The 19208-nt window shown below is 44.3% G+C and overlaps 3 protein-coding genes and 1 pseudogene across 5 annotated transcripts; 2 read left to right on the forward strand and 2 right to left on the reverse strand.

Annotated features, from left to right (window-relative positions):
• The first annotated feature begins 2400 nt into the window (after positions 1–2400).
• LOC125528023 (Chaperone DnaJ-domain superfamily protein) lies at positions 2401–7852 on the forward strand. The gene is made up of 7 exons (XM_087517668.1): positions 2401–2804; positions 3421–3462; positions 4027–4161; positions 4431–4666; positions 6180–6216; positions 7060–7117; positions 7377–7852. The coding sequence occupies exons 1-7, from the start codon at positions 2679–2681 to the stop codon at positions 7454–7456; spliced, it is 714 nt and encodes a 237-aa protein (XP_087373794.1). The 5' UTR covers positions 2401–2678; the 3' UTR covers positions 7457–7852.
• A 640-nt stretch (positions 7853–8492) lies between these two features.
• On the forward strand, positions 8493–14848 carry LOC147974660 (putative pentatricopeptide repeat-containing protein At5g65820). 3 transcript variants are annotated; one of them, XR_015600217.1, is made up of 3 exons: positions 8493–10835; positions 11270–12361; positions 14708–14848. XR_015600217.1 is itself a non-coding variant. In XM_087517667.1 (1 exon), exon 1 carries the CDS (start codon positions 8532–8534, stop codon positions 10395–10397), a length of 1866 nt encoding a protein of 621 aa, XP_087373793.1. In that variant the 5' UTR covers positions 8493–8531; the 3' UTR covers positions 10398–11054. The 3 variants fall into 3 exon arrangements, 1 of the variants encoding a protein (XP_087373793.1); XR_015600218.1 differs by having other exon boundaries at positions 12162–12361; XM_087517667.1 differs by lacking the exons at positions 11270–12361; positions 14708–14848 and having other exon boundaries at positions 8493–11054.
• Positions 12437–14204, reverse strand: LOC147974661 (uncharacterized; annotated as a pseudogene).
• LOC147974662 (DNA binding protein) lies at positions 14592–19182 on the reverse strand. The gene is made up of 5 exons (XM_087517669.1): positions 18869–19182; positions 17860–18055; positions 17674–17760; positions 15911–16789; positions 14592–15026 (listed from the first exon to the last, which is right to left on the reverse strand). The coding sequence occupies exons 1-4, from the start codon at positions 19180–19182 to the stop codon at positions 16673–16675; spliced, it is 714 nt and encodes a 237-aa protein (XP_087373795.1). The 3' UTR covers positions 14592–15026; positions 15911–16672.
• Positions 19183–19208: the final 26 nt, after the last annotated feature.

A 19208-nucleotide genomic window follows, 5' to 3' on the forward strand; every position in this document is an offset into this window, starting at 1 on the left:
TGGAAATTCTAGTTTTAACTGTAAATTTAGTAAGTTGACAAGACCTTATTAAATTTATATATTAGTATGTTGGCATGTTGCATTTTTGGCCAAAAAAAATATCGTTTGGACCACCCTTGCCCAAAATTCTGACTATGCCAACCATTGAGAACAAAATAATATTTCATATCTCTTAAAAAAAGCAGCATACGTAAATGAGATATGATAGGGGCTCGCAGACACACCTTGAGGGATGTCAATTTTTTTTCTTGTCGTTCACAGCGAGACCACTAGCAATAAAAATGAACAAAAACAGGGAAAGGTGATCACTTTGGTTTTTAGAATGAAAACACTAGAGTAGACCGACTTTAAATTATTAAAGTCCACACAATAACAACGTAACACAAGATTCAGAGTACAAATATTGAACGTTCAACGATCAAGAGTAGCTTACATGACAAAACCCCAACAGAGCGTGCAAGCTCAAGATGAACAAAAGTCACCACTACCCTAATCAGCAACAAGAGGTTCAAGACGAACAAAAATCAGCACTACCCTAAGCAGCAACCGAAGGCACTTTGGGGATCAACTTGTTGAAGCCTCGCTTATCGATTGCATCTATTTTTTTTGCTCCATGGCTGCAACAGGGTATTACAATGTCAAATGTCACAAATCAAGATCATACTTTGTGGATAATTGACAAAACATTATGGACACCGAAGCTTGTTCAAGATGTAACCACTTGGTTGAAGAGTGTGAGCATCTTTTTTCTTTTGCCCAACAACTCGATGGATTTGGGGGGCAACAAGCACCCGCCCTATGGCCACGCCTATTGGATATCTCTTCAGCACAACTCTGCCTGCACTCCTGCCCACTTTGGTTCGCCCTTCCATGCTACTTCTCATCCTTTGAAATATTTGAGACGCAAGAAACAAGAAAGTTTTCCAAGGGCTTGACATTGATGTTTTTGTTTCTATTAGAGCTATCATCGACGGTTTGATTATTTGGTCTCATCGGCTTAAGTATGGAAATCTAAAGAGCCACGCCGGTATGTCCTGACTTTTCAAATATATTTAGGTGCCCCCCCCCCCCCCCCCCCAATTTAAAAAAAAACATGTTCTCCATAGCTCGCTTTACTTCTCAGTTCCAATTGATCTTTGTGCCAGGGCAGTAGATCATCTAGTTCGTGAAGATCGGGCCACCCTAGGGTATTCCCTATATCAAATATGATACATACTCCCTTCATTTCTAGAGCATACTACAAATATGAGAAATCTAAAACATCTTTTTTTTGCGGGAAAAACTTTCAATCTATTCATCTTCAATCATGGTAGTACAACGAACACTAAAAATAATAAAAATTACATCCAGATCCGTAGACCACCTAGCGACGACTACAAGCACTGAAGCGAGCCGAAGGCGCGCCGCTGTCATCGCCCCTCCATCGCCGGAGCCGGGCAAACCTTATTGTAGTAGATAGTCGGGAAGTCGTCGTGCTAAGGCCCCGTAGAACCAACGCACCAGAATAGCAACCACCGCGGATGAAGTGTGTAGATCAAAAGGATCCAATCTGAAAACACACGAACGAAGACGAACGACGAACAGATCCGAGCAAATCCACCAAAGGCAGATCCGCCGGAGACACAACTCCACACGCCCACCAACGATGCAAGACGCATCACCGGAACGGGGGCTAGGCGGGGAGACCTTTATTCCATCTTCAGGGAGCCGCCACCGTCTCGTCTTCCTGAGCAGGACACAAACCCTAACAAAGCTCGAAAAAAGATCTAAAAACGGAGCCCTCCCACCGGCAAGGGCCGAGATCCACTCCGCCTCCATGGCCATAGGGCCACCGTAGACGGGATGGACCGGCGCTGGCGCCGGCGCCGGTGGGAGGCAGAAAGTTAGGGTTTTTGGAGGCGGCGGCCTTAGCCACGGGTTGAGGCCGTCTTCTGATCTGATAAGTTGTAAGATGGTTTATAAATCAGACGCACAATCTAAAACATCTTTATATGTAGGAACAGAGGGAGTACCTTTTTCTACATAAAAAAACCCATATATAAAATTTCATAAAAAATACAACCGTGCATTGTGAACGAGTGTCCGTCTGAATCTGGATAAAGTTGATTGGATAAGTGGGTCAAATTGGATCAACGTGGTTATGAACCTATAACCATTTACTCGACGATCGGGGTCAGATATCCAGGTCGAAATCCATGTTAATCCACGCATAGTTTCAGGAACCAAGCCCCAGTCTATCTATCAATCCAAAGCCGCGCGCGTCCAACGGACGGACGAGAAATGCTCCACCAAAAATCCAACGGACGGAGAAATCCCGCTTTCCGTGCGGAACACAGCATCGACCGACCGACCGAACCCGTGTGCCGAAAGCCGGAAGCAACGAGATTCCACTCATCCAGCGCGTCGCCACGCCATCACTCGGCTGCGGCCCCGCGACCCGTCTCCTCCTCCCCCCCTCACCGGCCGTCTCCCCGCACCGCCCACCAATCCAACTCCGAATCGTCCTCCCCCCACCCCGCCCCGAGGTCGCCGGTCGCCGGTCGCCGCAGCACGGCAGAACCCGGCGGAGAGGCTAACCGAAGCGGCAGAGGGGTTTGATCCGGGAAAGCATGAGCCTGGCCTCCCGCGCCCCCCGGCGTCGAGCTCGAATCGGGAGATAGGAATCCGCGGAGGAGGAGATGTCCTCCTCGCAGTCGCAGGAGGGGAAATCCGAGGGCGCTGGGACGGGTCAGGAGGAGCGGCCCTCCAAGGCCTGGGGGCTGCTCGTCTTTGGCCTCGTCGGCGCCGCCACCGCAACCCTCGCGGTGAGCAACCCCGCCTTTCTCTCCGTCCTGAGTGCTTTCCCTGTTACGTTGTTCTAGCTTGGTACGTTTAGTTCTGGCTTGTAATAATCGCGGTGTGCGTGATCATCAGCCTCGCTTGCTCGTTTAGTATTACGGCTTCCACGACGATTTGCTCCATTTAGTTCTGGCTTAACTGCAATCTGCTGTACCATTCACAATTCCGCATCAACTCTGTTGCGGAAAGCACCGCTGCTATTCTGAAGGATCGAGCGTTTCTTATGCTATTTACAACCTCCTGTGGTTTGAAATACATGGCACTTGACTTGAATCCTGTTAGTAATGCTCTTGAACCACCCCACACTGCTCGCTCTGTTGATCCAAAGCGAGGCCCTCCTCTTGAGATTACACGAGCACTGCAAAAGGGTAGATGCTATGCTTAGGACTGCACTGCCACACTCCCTGTCTTGCGTGCGAGGTGTGTTGCTACGACCTGTCAGTAATACGAGGTTACTGGCAATTGCTTGGCCTCTTTGTTATCTTTGTGATATTCAACTTGCTCGAAGATAAAAGGTATTTTAGTATCTTCTGCTACATTTCATTTGATCGACATTTTTATTTGTATTTTCCTCTGTGACAGGTTGGTCATGTTCGTAAAAGTGTTGATTGGTTCTACACTCAGGTACCTTTCTAAGTCAGTGTTAATTTCTTCTTCGATTTGCCCCTTCTAAACTGTCGGAAACGGCATTTTAGATCATCATGATTGGCGGTTGTTAGCTTGTTTACCCCAAATTTATGTTTTATGTCTAGAGGCTTCAGCAATACTATGTTTTGTAGTTCGTTGTTTTTTATGGGAAATAGCAGAAGGATCATTAGGTCGATGTAATGGTCTGATGAGAATCATTATCTTGCTCTCTAAAATTTAGTACTGTTTGGTGTTTAAGATTTTGCCAAGGCTAGCCTCTCGTCATTGTCTTTGGCTTATGCTAGTACTAAGATAGACCATCTAGCGGTTTCCACAGGAAGAAAACTGCCATGCTCTCTCTAAACTCACTTTTGTATTGCCAGAATTACATTGGTTCAGTTATTAGTCCAATGTGAACTATACTTTGAAGACATAGGGAGAACCAATAGGGGATGACGAATTTATCATCCTGTACTCAGTTATACGCTCAGTTTTCGTTGCCTTTTGACTTCTAAGTGTTTATTTATATGCTCCTTTTTCCTGCTGCTCTTCCATCAAAAGCTGAATAAGGTGCAGACAACATCATCCTGGAGGAAGACAAGTAAAAGATCCACCGGTGGAACTTTTAGTGACGATGCTAGGAGACGATATTATCAACGTATGCAGCAGGAATTTGAGGATGAACAGGAAAGAGTTGTGAGTTCATTGAACTGTTTACACTATTTACCTTTTTAGAACTTAGAATTTTTGAAATTATGCTCGATATATATATATATATATATATATATATATGTTGCCTCAGAACATTGCCTGCGGTAAATGTAATGTGAATCCATGAGAAATTGCGTTGTGCTAAATTAGTAACTTCTTTCCTAACCCCAAATTTTAGTTTCTCGAACATTGCCCTAAGAGTTACTTTCTCCGTTTACTCCTTCAGTATGCTGATTTTTTGTTATTTTGGCCAGCAAAGAATAAGGCACATGCAAAGTGTTTTCAACCGAGAGAGGAACAAATTCAGGAATAGTTATGAAAGTTGGAAGGAGAATGGCCCCCCAGGTGGATATAATTACATCCCGCGGGATGACTGGTATTGGCAGACAGATACGCCTAACTCGGAAAAGAAAAATAAACGGACATATACTCCGGCAGGGCCTAGGGGTTATCCTATGTCGCATCATTACACCGTTCTTGGTCTTGATAGGTATTTCCATGCCTATTTAAACCTCTGACTGTATATTTCTGTTCATCTTTCAATCTGCTTATGGCATGGTTGCCGGTTCTTCATGGTCATACCTTTGCGAGAGACTTATTTTGTAGCCTTACACAGGATTAAAAGTGGAATGCGTGTTTATTAGTGATCAGTTGACTCGTTGTGCACTTGAATGAGAGCCTCAGACTGTAAAGGGAGATGATGCATTTGGTAGATTTGCAAGTTCTATAGAGCATTTCATATGAACATCCATTGACTTGACTTCCTTAGTTATGTGTGCTATGTTCTGGCTTATACGTCAGTTAGATGATCAATTATTTTGTTTGAGAGAAGTACATATTTCAACCCTGAACTCTTGCCCTAGTCTAATTTACAACCCCGAACTTCAATACCGTCTAAATTACAACCCCCAACTCTCAAAACCGGTCAGGATTCAACCCTTCACTACCTCTTGACCGGTTTTGACCAAGTTGACCGGTTTTGACCCGTTGACTAGGTGAATAGTAAATTAAAAAAAAATCTATTTCTTATTTTTTTTCACATGGTGAATAGTATTTTTTTTAAGTTACAATTTTTTAGCTTGTTTGGACATTTGAGTAGCTCTCAAAAAAAAGACAAATGTGGAGTCTGTGAAACAGTTAACTGTCGTGACTGTTCGGGCTGATTTTGTTTTTTTGGCTGAGAGCTACTTAGATGTCCGAACACGATGAAAATTGGCACGGACCTCACACATTGATACATCTTCCATGGAAAAAATATTCTTTTTTTTAATTTTTTTGTTTTTTGAATTTACTGTTCAGAAGGAGAAAAAATCAAAATTATTTTTTGAATTTCTAAAATTTACTGTTCACCTTGTGAAAAAAATAAATTATTTGTGATTTATATATTTTTTATTTTTTAAAATTTACTGTTGACTAGTCAACGGGTCAAAATCCGGTCAACTAGGTCAAAAACGGTCAACAGGGAGAGAAGGGTTGAATTATGACCGGTTTTAAGAGTTGGGGGTTGTAATTTAGATGGTATTTGAGTTCAGGGTTGTAAATTAGACTAGGGCAAAAGTTCGGGGTTGAAATATGCACTTCTCTCATTTTGTTTCATCAATATGATCTTTTTGGAATTGACTCCTATGATCACTTGTTTTAAGAAAATAAGCTCTCATAATTTGCTTCAGTAATGCCAATTTTTACGAGTCACGGACCGCATACCTTAATGAACCTTTGGTAGTAGCAAGTTGACAGGGTACATCACGAAGCAACTTGCAGCCGTCCGACATCAGGTGTCAGGATCATTATTGCATTGCTGTGCTGTGCTGTGTAAAATATTTATCTTGTTGCTCAAACAAAGAGGTTCCCAGTTTGTTACAATCTTAAGAAAATATTAACTGAAGTACTTTGAAAAGCATCTATAACACCAAACTTGTTATTTATTAATTATAATTATGAACATGATGATGTTATCCAGAGTTATACTTCTTTTTGTGACAAGCCATGTTATTTCTTTATAGATCACGAGGGACTCCATACACAGATGCAGAAGTAAAGGTATTGCAATCCTGTCATCCTATTGTCCCTCCAGCCCTCTGTTCAGTTTACTTTGAACTTGTCCCACCTAACATGATCGTCTTCTATATTAAGTCGGGGTTGATCTTTTTATGTTGATCATGCATCGCTGATTAAATATCTAAGCTAACCTTAAGACCCTTAAGGAAACTGTCATGCCAAATTAATTTTCATTAGACAACAAGGGGTTTCCATGGGATTCACTTTAAGAACTTTGATGTTTGTTCAAACACTTGTTTTCAAGTGTTTTATCAAGAACTCAAGATAAGCAACCTTCGATGAAAACCCAAATTATCTCTCCAATTTTTCGATTGCTATTCCTTTGGGTGAAGCAAGCAATCAGTTAATGTTTTAAGTGCTTTGCAGTCACATATTAATGTATTCAGGTGGTTTCTGAGGAGAGCTGATAGTAGGATGACTTAAAAACCATGTGGATAAGTATTTTTCACCATTTTTCTGAATGAGGATAAGCATTTGTGTGCCAATTCTGTTTTCTCCTCGCATTTCTTTGTATCCTACTAGAAATTCTTAAGAAGTGGTATATCCTTAAGTATTTTGTTGGGTTGAGAAGTATTTGGAAATATTGGTGGTTACATTGGCGAATGTTTTGATAAAAAATGGTTCTTTCACAAAATCAAGAATTGAAAGCATCTTGTATTACTAGTTAGTAGGCTGGAAAAATCGGAAGGACACATTCGTTGCTCTAGACCTCCACACATCAAAATGTTAGGATTGTTGTCAGTGTGAAATGTTAGTATTTTTTGGTATGTGTGTCAGGCCTGACCAAGGTTGTTTTGTTTTCTGACTTTGGGGCATCATATGCAGAGTGCTTTTAGAACAAAAGCAATGGAGGTCCACCCTGATCAAAATCAAGATAATAGAGGTTTGTGGTCTTCACGGACAGCATGTTTCTTCATACGCAATTGTTTGTGGTTTTAGTAGTTACTAATACCATTTACATTTTCAGTTTGACTAATTCACATCTAAGCTCCCACAAATACATAATGCAGCAACAAGAAACAAAAAAAAAACAAAGACAAAAAAAATAGACCACAAACAAAGTGAATATCAGCTTAGATGTGACATAACTATGTCACATCTAGATGTGTCCTAGACAGACCCTTACATTTTATTATGTGCAGAGACTGCTGAAGAAGAGTTCAAGGAGGTTGTCAAATCATACGAGGCAATAAAACTGGAGAGGAAAAATAATTCAAGTTGATGCGTTTGTCTATTGGAGCTTCCAGTGAAGACTTGCGCCAGTTGTTACAGCCCTGCACGCAATCAGCAGGCCATGCCATCAGGTGGATGACAAACAAAAAATTTCTCTGGCTCTTGCGGACTTGCGGTCCTGTAGCGCAATTTTATACGTGAGTTTGTTGGTGGGAGCACACGTCCCTGATGTAGAAGTAGGATATTGTCGACAAAGATACAAAAGATATGTTTCTATAGCTAGTGACTTGACCATAAACTGGTTAAGGAGCCAACATTTTTTGTTGCCACCTGAGGAATATGCATCCCAGTGCCGTACACCTGATGGTTGGTGTCTAATTGGGTGGAAACTGAACAACTGATTGAAAAAAAATTGTTGGTACATAGCAGGGTGTTTATTATTTCATCGAGCGGTTCAGCACGTTGTAAAATTGTACTCCCTCTGAGTTCTAAATATAAGATGTTTTGAATATTTCAATATGAACGACATATAAACTGAAATGAGCGAACAAACACATTAACATATGTCCATATGCATTCAATTCAGAAAAAAGTTATAGAACATCTTGGCCTCCTTTGGTTTGTAGGAATCTCATAGGATTTTTATAGGATAGGATTTGCATAGGAAATTTTCCTTTGAAGCCCTTTGGTTTGTAGGAATGGTTTCCTATTCATATGTAGGATAGGAATCAATCCTTTACATTTTGGAGAAAAAAAAACATTAGCTAAGACTCAATGAAAAAATTCCTATCCTATGCATCAAATGATATCTCTTTCTCTACAGGAATTGAGATACATGTCATCTCACTTCCTATAATTTTCCTATTCCTATAACATTCCTATCCTATGAATCAAAGGAGGCCTTACAGTATTTGTGAACCGAAGGAGTATATACTGAGTAAGGAGAATTTGTATATACCACAACTGAGTTGCTATGCAGCAACGAAACATCTTTTAGAGAACTGTAATGCAGAAAATACTATTGGTTCAGTCTGGAAGGCGACCCACTGATCATCACTCATCAGTTCATGACGAAATGCAATCGTTGTGGTGTCCGTCACAAGTATCTTGAGTTCTTGACTGACATGCAATTGTTCGTATGGCACACAGAACAGATCAGCAGAACCCCCGCTAGTCGTCCCACCACCGCGAGGATGCAGCGCCTCCTCCCGGCCACCCTCCTCCGCCGCCGCCTCTCCACCGACGCCGCCCCGGACCACAGCCTCGCCTCCTCCGCGGAGCTCGCGCACCGCCTGCTCCGCCGCCACGGCGCCGACCCGCAGAGGCTGGCCTCCGCGCTCTCCGCGTCGGGGCTCGACCCGTCCTCCCCGCGCCTCCTCGACGCCGTCCTCCGCCGCTGCGGCGCCGCCTCCTCCCTCGCGCTCGGCTACTTCCACTGGTGCTCCCCGTCGCTGCCCTCCGCGCCGCTCCCCTCCTCCCTCGCGCTCCTCGCCAAGTGCTTCTCCCGCGCCTCCGCCGCGCCCTGCCCCTCCCTCCTCGCGCCGCTCCCCTCCCACCTCCTCTCGGCCTCCATCCTATCGCCCGTCCTCCGCCGCCTCCCGCCGCCGCGCGTCCTCCCCTTCGCGCTCTCGCTCCTCTACTCCCGCCCCGCCCACGACCACCCCTCCCTCTTCCTCTCCCTCCTCGAGTCGCTCTCCAAGGCCGGCCACGTCGCCGCCGCCGAGCGGCTCGTCGAGGAGCTCCAGCCCCGGCTCCCGCTCGAGCTCCGCCACTACACCGCCCTGCTCTACGGCTGGTGCCGCCTGGGCAAGCTCGACGAGGCCAAGCACGTGCTCGCCCGCATGAAGGCCGCCGGGGTCGCCCCGGACGTCGTTGTCTTCAACACCCTGCTCGCGGGATTCGTCGCGGACGGCAGGTTCGAGGACGCGTTCGAGCTCACAAGGGAGATGGAGCGGCGGGATTGCCCTCCCAATGCGGTGTCCTACACCACCCTCATGCAGGGGCTTGGGTCCAAGGGGAGGGTCGATGAGGTAATGCGGGTGTTTGTTGAAATGCGGAGGAAGGGATGCACGCCGGATTCTGTCACCTACGGCGCTCTGGTTAGTGCGTTTTGCAAGGCCGGCAGGTTATCCCAGGGGTATGAGTTCTTGGACTCCATGTCGAGGGACGGGCTGCGGGTGGATCCCGGAGTGTACCTTGGGTTCTTTGTGGCGCATGAGAAGAAGGAGCAGCTGGAGGAGTGCTTGGAGCTGATGGAGAGGATGAGGGAGTGCAGGTGCCCCCCAGACCTCAGTATCTACAATGTGGTGATTCGGTTGTCCTGTAAGCTCGGAGAGACGAAACAAGCCATGGCATTGTGGAACGAGATGGAGAATAGCGGCCTTAGTCCTGGGGTCGACACCTTCGCAATCATGGTGAATGGGCTTGTTGGCCAGGGATCGCTGGTCGACGCGTGCAATTATTTCAAGGACATGGTCGGGAGGGGGCTATTTGTTGCACCACAGTACGGAGTGCTGAAGGACCTCCTCAATGCGTTAGTCAGAGATGAGAAACTTGAGCTCGCAAAGGATGTTTGGGGTTGCATTGCCAGCAGAGGCTGTGAACTAAATGTGAGTGCATGGACAATCTGGATCCATGCACTGTATGCGAAGAAACATGTCAAGGAGGCCTGCTCGTATTGCTTGGACATGCTCGAGGCTGGGCTGATGCCGCAGCCAGACACGTTTGCAAAGCTAATGAAGGGACTGAAAAAACTGTACAACAGACAGATTGCTGCTGAAATCACTGAGAAGGTGAGGTTGATGGCGGAGGAGAGGCATGTAAGCTTTAAAATGTATAAGAGGCGTGGGGTGAAGGATCTCGAAGAGAAGCCTAAGTCAAAGAGAAGGAAAGGGCAAAAGCGGAGTCGGGGGAGGCAGACTGTTCAGGGTCAGTCTAGAGAACATGCTGACCTTTCGGATTCTGTCGATGATGAAGAATTCCCGAGTTGAGTTAAACTAGGATCATAAGTGGGCAATGAACCAGTGCACCTTCACTTGATTGAATTGTTTGTGGGAGCGATTGGTTTATGAAGCAACCAATAAGGAAATATTGGTCTTGCTGAAAATGGAGCAGGTTTGCAGTATTTCTACTCACACCTGATATTGATACTTGAGCCAAGTGACACTCCGTTCCTATCTGAAGTCCATCTGCCAGTATGTACTTCAGTTTTGAAAAGCTTTCAGGGGCTAATGATATTGGGGCCTTTCAGTGCCAGTGCAAAAGAAAATAACACCAATATACAATACTACTATGGCTGGAAGTGAGTCCAGCCTGTCTGAGCTAGGTCATGCCTGACCTAGCTTGTTGCAACTGGAAGATTGATCCAAACAAGCTTGAGCTGAGATTGAAGATGCCAGGGATAAATGCAACAGTTGCCAACTACGCAAGTAACAAAACTCATCACTCCATCAGTTATGTAGTAGAGAGTTAGTAGTGTAACGTTACATTTTGAACTTTCTGTTTCACTCTTCATGCTTATCTCTGAGATACTAAGAGTAGTTACTGATTTATTGTACTAATATATCTAAACCCACTTAAAAGTCTGATCTTGGTAGTTGGTACAGAATGTGTATGTTCACTGTGATTGAAGAGTTGATGCCTTCTTATATCCTAACTATTATTTGACGATATATTACTTGTGATATGATTTTTTTATTGAAATGTGTAAACCATGTAAACTCACAATTTTTTTTACTCAGCAGTTGCTTTTGTGGAAGTAAATATGTCTATTACATGTTGGTGCTGGTATTAACATTTAATCAAGTTGAGCCCCCTCATTTCCGTAACATTTTAATTTAGTACTGCTGTATTGATCTTTAAGAGAGACCTGAAGGATTGGAGTATCACCAAAGAACTAGCTATGGACAGGGGTGCGTGGAAGCTTGCTATCCATGTGCCAGAGCCATGAGTTGGTCGCGAGATCTTATGGGTTTCACCTCTAGCCTACCCCAATTTGTTTGGGACTAAAGGCTTTGTTGTTGTTGTATTGATCTTTAATCAGGTGCACACTAAACCTTTTGAGCTTATCTAGTTAAATGCATGCCATGCTCTGCAATATGCAGCTATGCTTATGTGCACTTTCATGAACCGGTGCTTGTGCTTTATCCTGTATGGTCTCAACTCTCATGCATGGAGATGGATGGAATATGGAGTGCCAGAATATTTGGTGTGAGGCAATATATTCTCCATTCTAATAAGCATATAATAACTTAAAATTGAGAAATGTGATGCTTGTATATGCTGTGTATTTCCTAATAGAAGTATAAACGGGTTGTTTCTTGATATGCTTAAAATTGAACATTGTTGCTGAGACTTAGGTACCAATATATATACAGGCATCTCAACAAAATTAAACACTTAGCTGTTCCAGATTTTAATTTCTGAATCGATCTTATGCTTCTAACGCAGAGCTTTGTCCTTGCATCTGAAGTAAATTAAATATAAAAACTAATAATTGGAATCACTCATAATGCCTGGGATTTAATTGTAACATCATGGATTAAATACTAATAGCAATTTGGAACAAGATAAGTGAACATAGTCATAATCTATATAGATTGGATTGTTGACTACATAGAGATTTTTAGATTGCCAACGATTTGTGCTGGTTGTATCAAGCTAGAGCTATCTTTTCACCACTATGATGTACAAATTTGAACTATTGTTTCCAATATGCAAAAATTACACATACGCTTGAAATCTTATTTGTGCAGAATGGAGTGCAAAAAGATAGGGCATTTCAGCTGATTAAGAGTCGTCGTTGGTGGGCACGAAGCCATTGTCAAGGACACTGTCATCTTAATATTATGCTGAGTGATTGAATTGCAATGCCAAATCAAGAAGTGGAAGCAGATTTGAACCAACATATTTCATTGCTAATAAGTGGGAGTTAGGGAAGAACACACGGACGCAGGTACCAGAAAGCATTACAAGCATTAGATATTCTGTTACTAGACTTAACTTTGCTTCTTGCCTGAACATGGGATAGGGAAATTAACCTAACTGCAGAGGAAACATTGCGAAGAATTCCTTATCCTCAGTTGAGAAGAACTCCTCCACTAACTGATCAATATCTACTCGACACGTTTCCGGAATCACAAGTTCAGAACCCCGGACGTTGATGGTGTAGCTGGAGAGGAGCTGAACGGCTGTGAAAGGAGAGTCAGCATCCCTCCGTGTGATGGGATCTGACCAACTTATGGCTTCAGAGACCATCTCTTCTGTCCCGTCCTTGAGGTCAAACTTGTAGACGTCATGGAAGTAGAAATCACCGTATGGATTCATACCTACTAGGTGGTAGATGCAATTGGCCTCAACAGATGGGAACTTATCGGCATCAACAGCCAGGCACCTGCAGCAGCCGACGAAGATGGCGTGGTGACCGATGCTCTTCACAGGCTCGAGTACACCCCGGTTAGAGTCGTCCATCCTGAAAACCTGCATGCCATGCTGCAGCTTGAAGACGATGAACACTTCTCCCAGGGATTGTACCAGGTAGCAGCGGTTGTTGTTTGCATGCCCAATCTCAAGAGCATGAGCATCGTCGGCAACATGCTCAATAACATCAGACCAGAACATCTCGGATGGATCAACGGAGAACAGCCTCATCAGATCAAAAGATCTTGTCGGCCACGGCAGCTGGCAGCGGAGGCACCGGTCTCTGCTCGCCGTCGGCATACATGCCACCGGCGACAGCCAGCCGGATCAGCGGGTAGGCGTCCTCCTCTTGGTACACAGCAAAACTTCTACTGTCGGGGCTAGCCATGTACCACTTACGATCCGAGCCGCAGAGCAAGATGATGGTGGGGGGCGACCCGATGACAGCAGCAGCATCCACCATGTCGGAGGGCACGGTTGCCCTGAAATGGATCATGTGGCCTGTGAAAGGGTTGAGGACGCGAGCGGCGTAATAGTCATCGTAGTCCGCCAGCACGAAGAATCCACCGGGAGTGGTGGCGACGTAGCGGTGGCCGGCGAGCAGAGGGAGCTCCTTGCGGAGGAAGCGGCCGGTGTGGGTGTTCACCAGGAGGCGCGTGTCCTCTCTCCGGAAGACGTCGTCGTCGAGCACGACCCACTGCCGGGGCCGGAAGCGAGGGTCGTCCGGGCTGTCATTGGGGTCGTCGGTGGCGGAGCGCCAGCTGCCGCAGACGGCGCGGAGGTCCATGTAGTAGTCCACGTCGTTGGCGGCGAGGAAGCAGTCGGCGACGCGGCGGACGAGGTCGCTCGGGAGCGAGGACCAGTCCACGGCTGCCATGGCCAAGACTCCAGAGATGAACCTGGAGTAGTTCAGGTTGGGAGGATTGAGATTCTAGAGCTGCTTTGGTTACCTGGGTGGCTAGATGAGTTAACGCTTGGTGCATTTATCTATGCGTCGCTTGCGATGGCAGCGTCATAACTGAAATGCTTTGGGACCTGAACGGGCGCCACTGACACTACAGGGTGTTTGTTTACAGCGATTTTTTTGTGTAGAGACTAGAAGAAGTCCTTAAGCTGGTCATAGTGGGAAGTAGTGTCATATGCATGACACTAGTCTAAGTTACTATCTTCATAGTGCAAAGTAACATAGTACTAGTGTCATATGTGGCCTTATTTAATAGCTTGTAGACTCATGTTGTCTTGGAAAGCGCTATGTTACAGTAACATATTATGTTACTACTTTTCATTAACTACTTGCCACATAAGCAAAAAATTCTCGAGGTGCGCTATGTTACTATCTAAGTTACTCCCACTATGACTAGCCTTAGAGACTTTTTACCAAACGGGGGGGGGGGGGGACTTTTTAGGGACTAAACTAGTCATTTGGGACTAAATGAGACTTTCAAGGAGAGTCTTTTTGAGACATTTTGTGACTTTTCCAACAATGCCCCTCCATGCACCCATTGGCCCGCCACCCCATGGTGTTGTTTGATTGTTATTTTTTTATATACTAGAGGCAACATGATCATTTAATAACCTCTAGGAAGGGACTAGGGACTTTTTAGTTGGTACTAGAAAAAGTCCTAGAACTAGAGAACCAAACACCACCTACAGCTCGAGTTCATGGGGAATGATCACGACGCTTCGTTTTACTCCAGTTTTCAAGGACAGGGTTTTGTAGAACCCGATGTGTACCCTCAGTGTAGAAAAGAAAAAGAAAAAAAGGCTAGGCCATACCGCATATTTTACATCATAGACGGAGGTTTTTTACATTTCAGTTCAAAGTTCCAAGTAGTAGAGGGCTAACTGGAATTGGTCTATGAATTTCATGACAATTTTACAGGCGGTCAGTCCTTTGACGGAAACACCAGGTCATCATCTGATAGCCAAATGCCAAGCTCAGGAGGTGCGCCATTCCCCATTCACAAATATGTTTGCTGATCCAAAGACATCAAGTACATGACATACATTCTACAAAGATCGATCTAAGGCCTATCACCAGCAGACCATTCTAGCTCTAGCGCAACCGTGCGGCGGCACACACGTCATCGTTTTCTCTTCCCACCTGCTGGTGCCTTCGGTGGCTTGGAGGCGATTGCCGAGCTCCACAAAGCTCTCTCAACATCCGAAGGTGTCAAGCTTTCTCCTCCTACGCTCAACTCCTTGAAGAGGAACACAAGTTGTCAGCCAAAGGATTTTCAAGTTCTACAAGTAATATTTTGAAATCACAAGGTATAATGTTGAAATTAGCACAAGGTAACAAATTAGGAACTATGTCGAGGAAATTAGCAAAACATAACGAATCTACAACCTGCGAGTATAACATGCTTTGTATCATCTTAGTAATTACTCCCTCTTGTACTAAAATGTAAGACATTTTTTGGTTTTGCATAGGGCATAAAAAACATCTTATATTTTGTTGCGGAGGGAGTATTAATTAACCTATTGCCCTATTGTGTCATATGGAGCCTAGTTCTGGACAGATATATATGCAACTAAAAATTTGAGATGTGATCTGGATATGCATCTCATGGAAAAGAAATAATAAGCCCAATTTTTTTTAATGCATTTTGTGTTACTATTTGGGAAAGGGTCGTCGAATTACAAACTAGTGCTCTTTTACATTGCTAAAATGGAACTTCTCCTAAAGCAGTATAATAACACAAATATACATTTGTATGTTCAACTCCAAACTGCTACTAGCTAAGATTAACTCATAAAACAGAGCACATTGTGACAATCAGCTATTTTTAATGTAGTTTTAGCTTGTCTAGATGGAGAGAAAGATCAAACATATTTGGCAGCATAGATTAACTGCATTTACTGAAAGTTTTCATTTTGGACTGGTGAATTAGAACTTTTAACCTATGGCCGAAATCAATTGATGATTGCTTGCAACACACAACAATAATACATCATACGCTTGCAGCTACCTGATTCAACTCAAGGCCACATTCTGCAGAACAGTTCAACCAACACAATCAAGCAAATGATGCTATCGTTGCAACATTTTTGCAGATATATCAAATGCAAGGCAACATTATACCTCTGCTTTAGCCTGCAACTTCTCCGCAAACGCAAGGTACTGCTTCAGAGTGTATTCCTCAACATTCAACTCAAGACTTTTTAGGGACTAAACTAGTCATTTGGGACTAAATGAGACTTTCAAGGAGAGTCTTTTTGAGACATTTTGTGACTTTTCCAACAATGCCCCTCCATGCACCCATTGGCCCGCCACCCCATGGTGTTGTTTGATTGTTATTTTTTTATATACTAGAGGCAACATGATCATTTAATAACCTCTAGGAAGGGACTAGGGACTTTTTAGTTGGTACTAGAAAAAGTCCTAGAACTAGAGAACCAAACACCACCTACAGCTCGAGTTCATGGGGAATGATCACGACGCTTCGTTTTACTCCAGTTTTCAAGGACAGGGTTTTGTAGAACCCGATGTGTACCCTCAGTGTAGAAAAGAAAAAGAAAAAAAGGCTAGGCCATACCGCATATTTTACATCATAGACGGAGGTTTTTTACATTTCAGTTCAAAGTTCCAAGTAGTAGAGGGCTAACTGGAATTGGTCTATGAATTTCATGACAATTTTACAGGCGGTCAGTCCTTTGACGGAAACACCAGGTCATCATCTGATAGCCAAATGCCAAGCTCAGGAGGTGCGCCATTCCCCATTCACAAATATGTTTGCTGATCCAAAGACATCAAGTACATGACATACATTCTACAAAGATCGATCTAAGGCCTATCACCAGCAGACCATTCTAGCTCTAGCGCAACCGTGCGGCGGCACACACGTCATCGTTTTCTCTTCCCACCTGCTGGTGCCTTCGGTGGCTTGGAGGCGATTGCCGAGCTCCACAAAGCTCTCTCAACATCCGAAGGTGTCAAGCTTTCTCCTCCTACGCTCAACTCCTTGAAGAGGAACACAAGTTGTCAGCCAAAGGATTTTCAAGTTCTACAAGTAATATTTTGAAATCACAAGGTATAATGTTGAAATTAGCACAAGGTAACAAATTAGGAACTATGTCGAGGAAATTAGCAAAACATAACGAATCTACAACCTGCGAGTATAACATGCTTTGTATCATCTTAGTAATTACTCCCTCTTGTACTAAAATGTAAGACATTTTTTGGTTTTGCATAGGGCATAAAAAACATCTTATATTTTGTTGCGGAGGGAGTATTAATTAACCTATTGCCCTATTGTGTCATATGGAGCCTAGTTCTGGACAGATATATATGCAACTAAAAATTTGAGATGTGATCTGGATATGCATCTCATGGAAAAGAAATAATAAGCCCAATTTTTTTTAATGCATTTTGTGTTACTATTTGGGAAAGGGTCGTCGAATTACAAACTAGTGCTCTTTTACATTGCTAAAATGGAACTTCTCCTAAAGCAGTATAATAACACAAATATACATTTGTATGTTCAACTCCAAACTGCTACTAGCTAAGATTAACTCATAAAACAGAGCACATTGTGACAATCAGCTATTTTTAATGTAGTTTTAGCTTGTCTAGATGGAGAGAAAGATCAAACATATTTGGCAGCATAGATTAACTGCATTTACTGAAAGTTTTCATTTTGGACTGGTGAATTAGAACTTTTAACCTATGGCCGAAATCAATTGATGATCGCTTGCAACACACAACAATAATACATCATACGCTTGCAGCTACCTGATTCAACTCAAGGCCACATTCTGCAGAACAGTTCAACCAACACAATCAAGCAAATGATGCTATCGTTGCAACATTTTTGCAGATATATCAAATGCAAGGCAACATTATACCTCTGCTTTAGCCTGCAACTTCTCCGCAAACGCAAGGTACTGCTTCAGAGTGTATTCCTTTACATTGCCCAAGGCTGCGACCATTGCCTGAACACATATCACTAAAGCTTAAAACACAAAAGGTGCAACCATATCGCCTAGAAAGGCAGATACATTGAGGAAAAAAGAACATTTGAACAAGCTCACTTCGTCTGACATGAAGGGCGCAACATCGGGTGCATGGGCAGCGAGCACCGCGGATGCAGTGGCAGGGCCGACACCCTTGAGCACAGTGAGCTCGGTGATGGCCTTGCTGAGGTCGGGCAGCGCTGCAAATGCCTTGCGTGACGCTGACTCTACAACTTTGTCATCCAAGCTTTTGACGAAATCCATCAGCCTCGGCCTAGCAACAAATGCAGAGTGAAGATTGGATATTGTTGGCCAGCAAGCACGATACTAGCACACTGCCTACATGGATCAAAATAATAAACCAAACAATTAAGATATTACTAGCAATCTAGCATCATGGTAATAATACTCCAACCAATCACATTCCTAGCATCTGTGAGCTTTATTAAGTACATTATCTTGTGCAGAAAATATGTGCTGTTGCTTCAGGCTTGTCCTTGTTGTCAATTTTGAAGACATCAACAAACCACAGTTGCGTGCAGATATACACAGTCCTTTCATGTACTAGTTTTGAATTTGTCATTCTTGTTAAAATGCACGTTTACCATAGCCCAGCATTACTTTTCTGTTTCTGCACATGATACATTAGGGACTTCAGATATCAAACTATCTCCCATCCCCTTTTACCTTGTCAGGTTGAATCAGAATAAAATGCTGTATTCAAACTGTCAAAATCCTGTTCTAAAGTCTTTCTAAACTGAGAAACAGAGAAAGAAACACCTTTAACGTAATTCGTAGGACAACTGACTTGTTACTAGCTCTGGTTGTTTGTGGGGCTTAGCTGGAACCAGGAAGAACCCAATGAACTGTGCTTTCTTATCAGCTGAGCGCATATTTCTTTAAACCTGAACTGTTTATTTCTATGCCCACATTTCACTTTGGATGCTAAACCAATACTCAATATTGTCATCTGAGAGACTTTCAGCAGGAGGCACCACGCCCTCCCTAGCAAGGGGAAAACTTGAAATGCAGCTGTGCTATGCAACCGACAGGGAAAAATGGACTAGGAGCAGGAAGAGGCCCTGACCTCCACTTGCCGCGCGAGAGCTTCCACTGCATGAGCTGCACCAGCTCGGGCTTGGCGAGGTAGGGGTCCGGGTCGCGGCCGTGCAGCAGGAGGGGGAGGTCGTGGCGGTAGAAGGAGTCGGCGTCCAGGAGGTCGGGCTTGTCCAGCGCCGCGAGCCGGCGGTCGTACGCGCCCAGCGCCGCACGCCAGGCCTCCCCGTCGCCGCTCGCGAAGTCCACCGTCTCGGCCATCGCGACGGCGGCTGGAAGGGGAGAGGGGAGTGGAGTTGCCTGCAACTGCACAACAGTGAGCGGTCTCTTTTTTTTCGGGTCCATCTTTCTCTTTTGCGAAGAGCAATTTC

This window comes from Triticum urartu, chromosome 4A (genome assembly GCF_056163025.1).
Source record: "Triticum urartu cultivar PI428250 chromosome 4A, HENAU_Tu73, whole genome shotgun sequence".
NCBI classification, from domain to species: Eukaryota; Viridiplantae; Streptophyta; class Magnoliopsida; order Poales; family Poaceae; genus Triticum; species Triticum urartu.

Excerpts from the sequence above, each read along its gene's own strand:
- LOC147974662 (XM_087517669.1), bottom strand. The coding sequence starts at position 19,182 with ATGGACCCGAAAAAAAAGAGACCGCTCACTGTTGTGCAGTTGCAGGCA. Across the intron at positions 18,056-18,868 it reads CTCTCGCGCGGCAAGTGGAG|GCCGAGGCTGATGGATTTCG; the intron begins GTCAGGGCCTCT and ends ATTTGTTGCTAG. Across the intron at positions 16,790-17,673 it reads AGTTGCAGGCTAAAGCAGAG|GAGTTGAGCGTAGGAGGAGA; the intron begins GTATAATGTTGC and ends TTCCTCTTCAAG.
- LOC147974660 (XM_087517667.1), top strand. The coding sequence starts at position 8,532 with ATGCAATTGTTCGTATGGCACACAGAACAGATCAGCAGAACCCCCGCT.
- LOC125528023 (XM_087517668.1), top strand. The coding sequence starts at position 2,679 with ATGTCCTCCTCGCAGTCGCAGGAGGGGAAATCCGAGGGCGCTGGGACG. Across the intron at positions 2,805-3,420 it reads CCGCCACCGCAACCCTCGCG|GTTGGTCATGTTCGTAAAAG; the intron begins GTGAGCAACCCC and ends CCTCTGTGACAG. Across the intron at positions 4,667-6,179 it reads ACCGTTCTTGGTCTTGATAG|ATCACGAGGGACTCCATACA; the intron begins GTATTTCCATGC and ends ATTTCTTTATAG.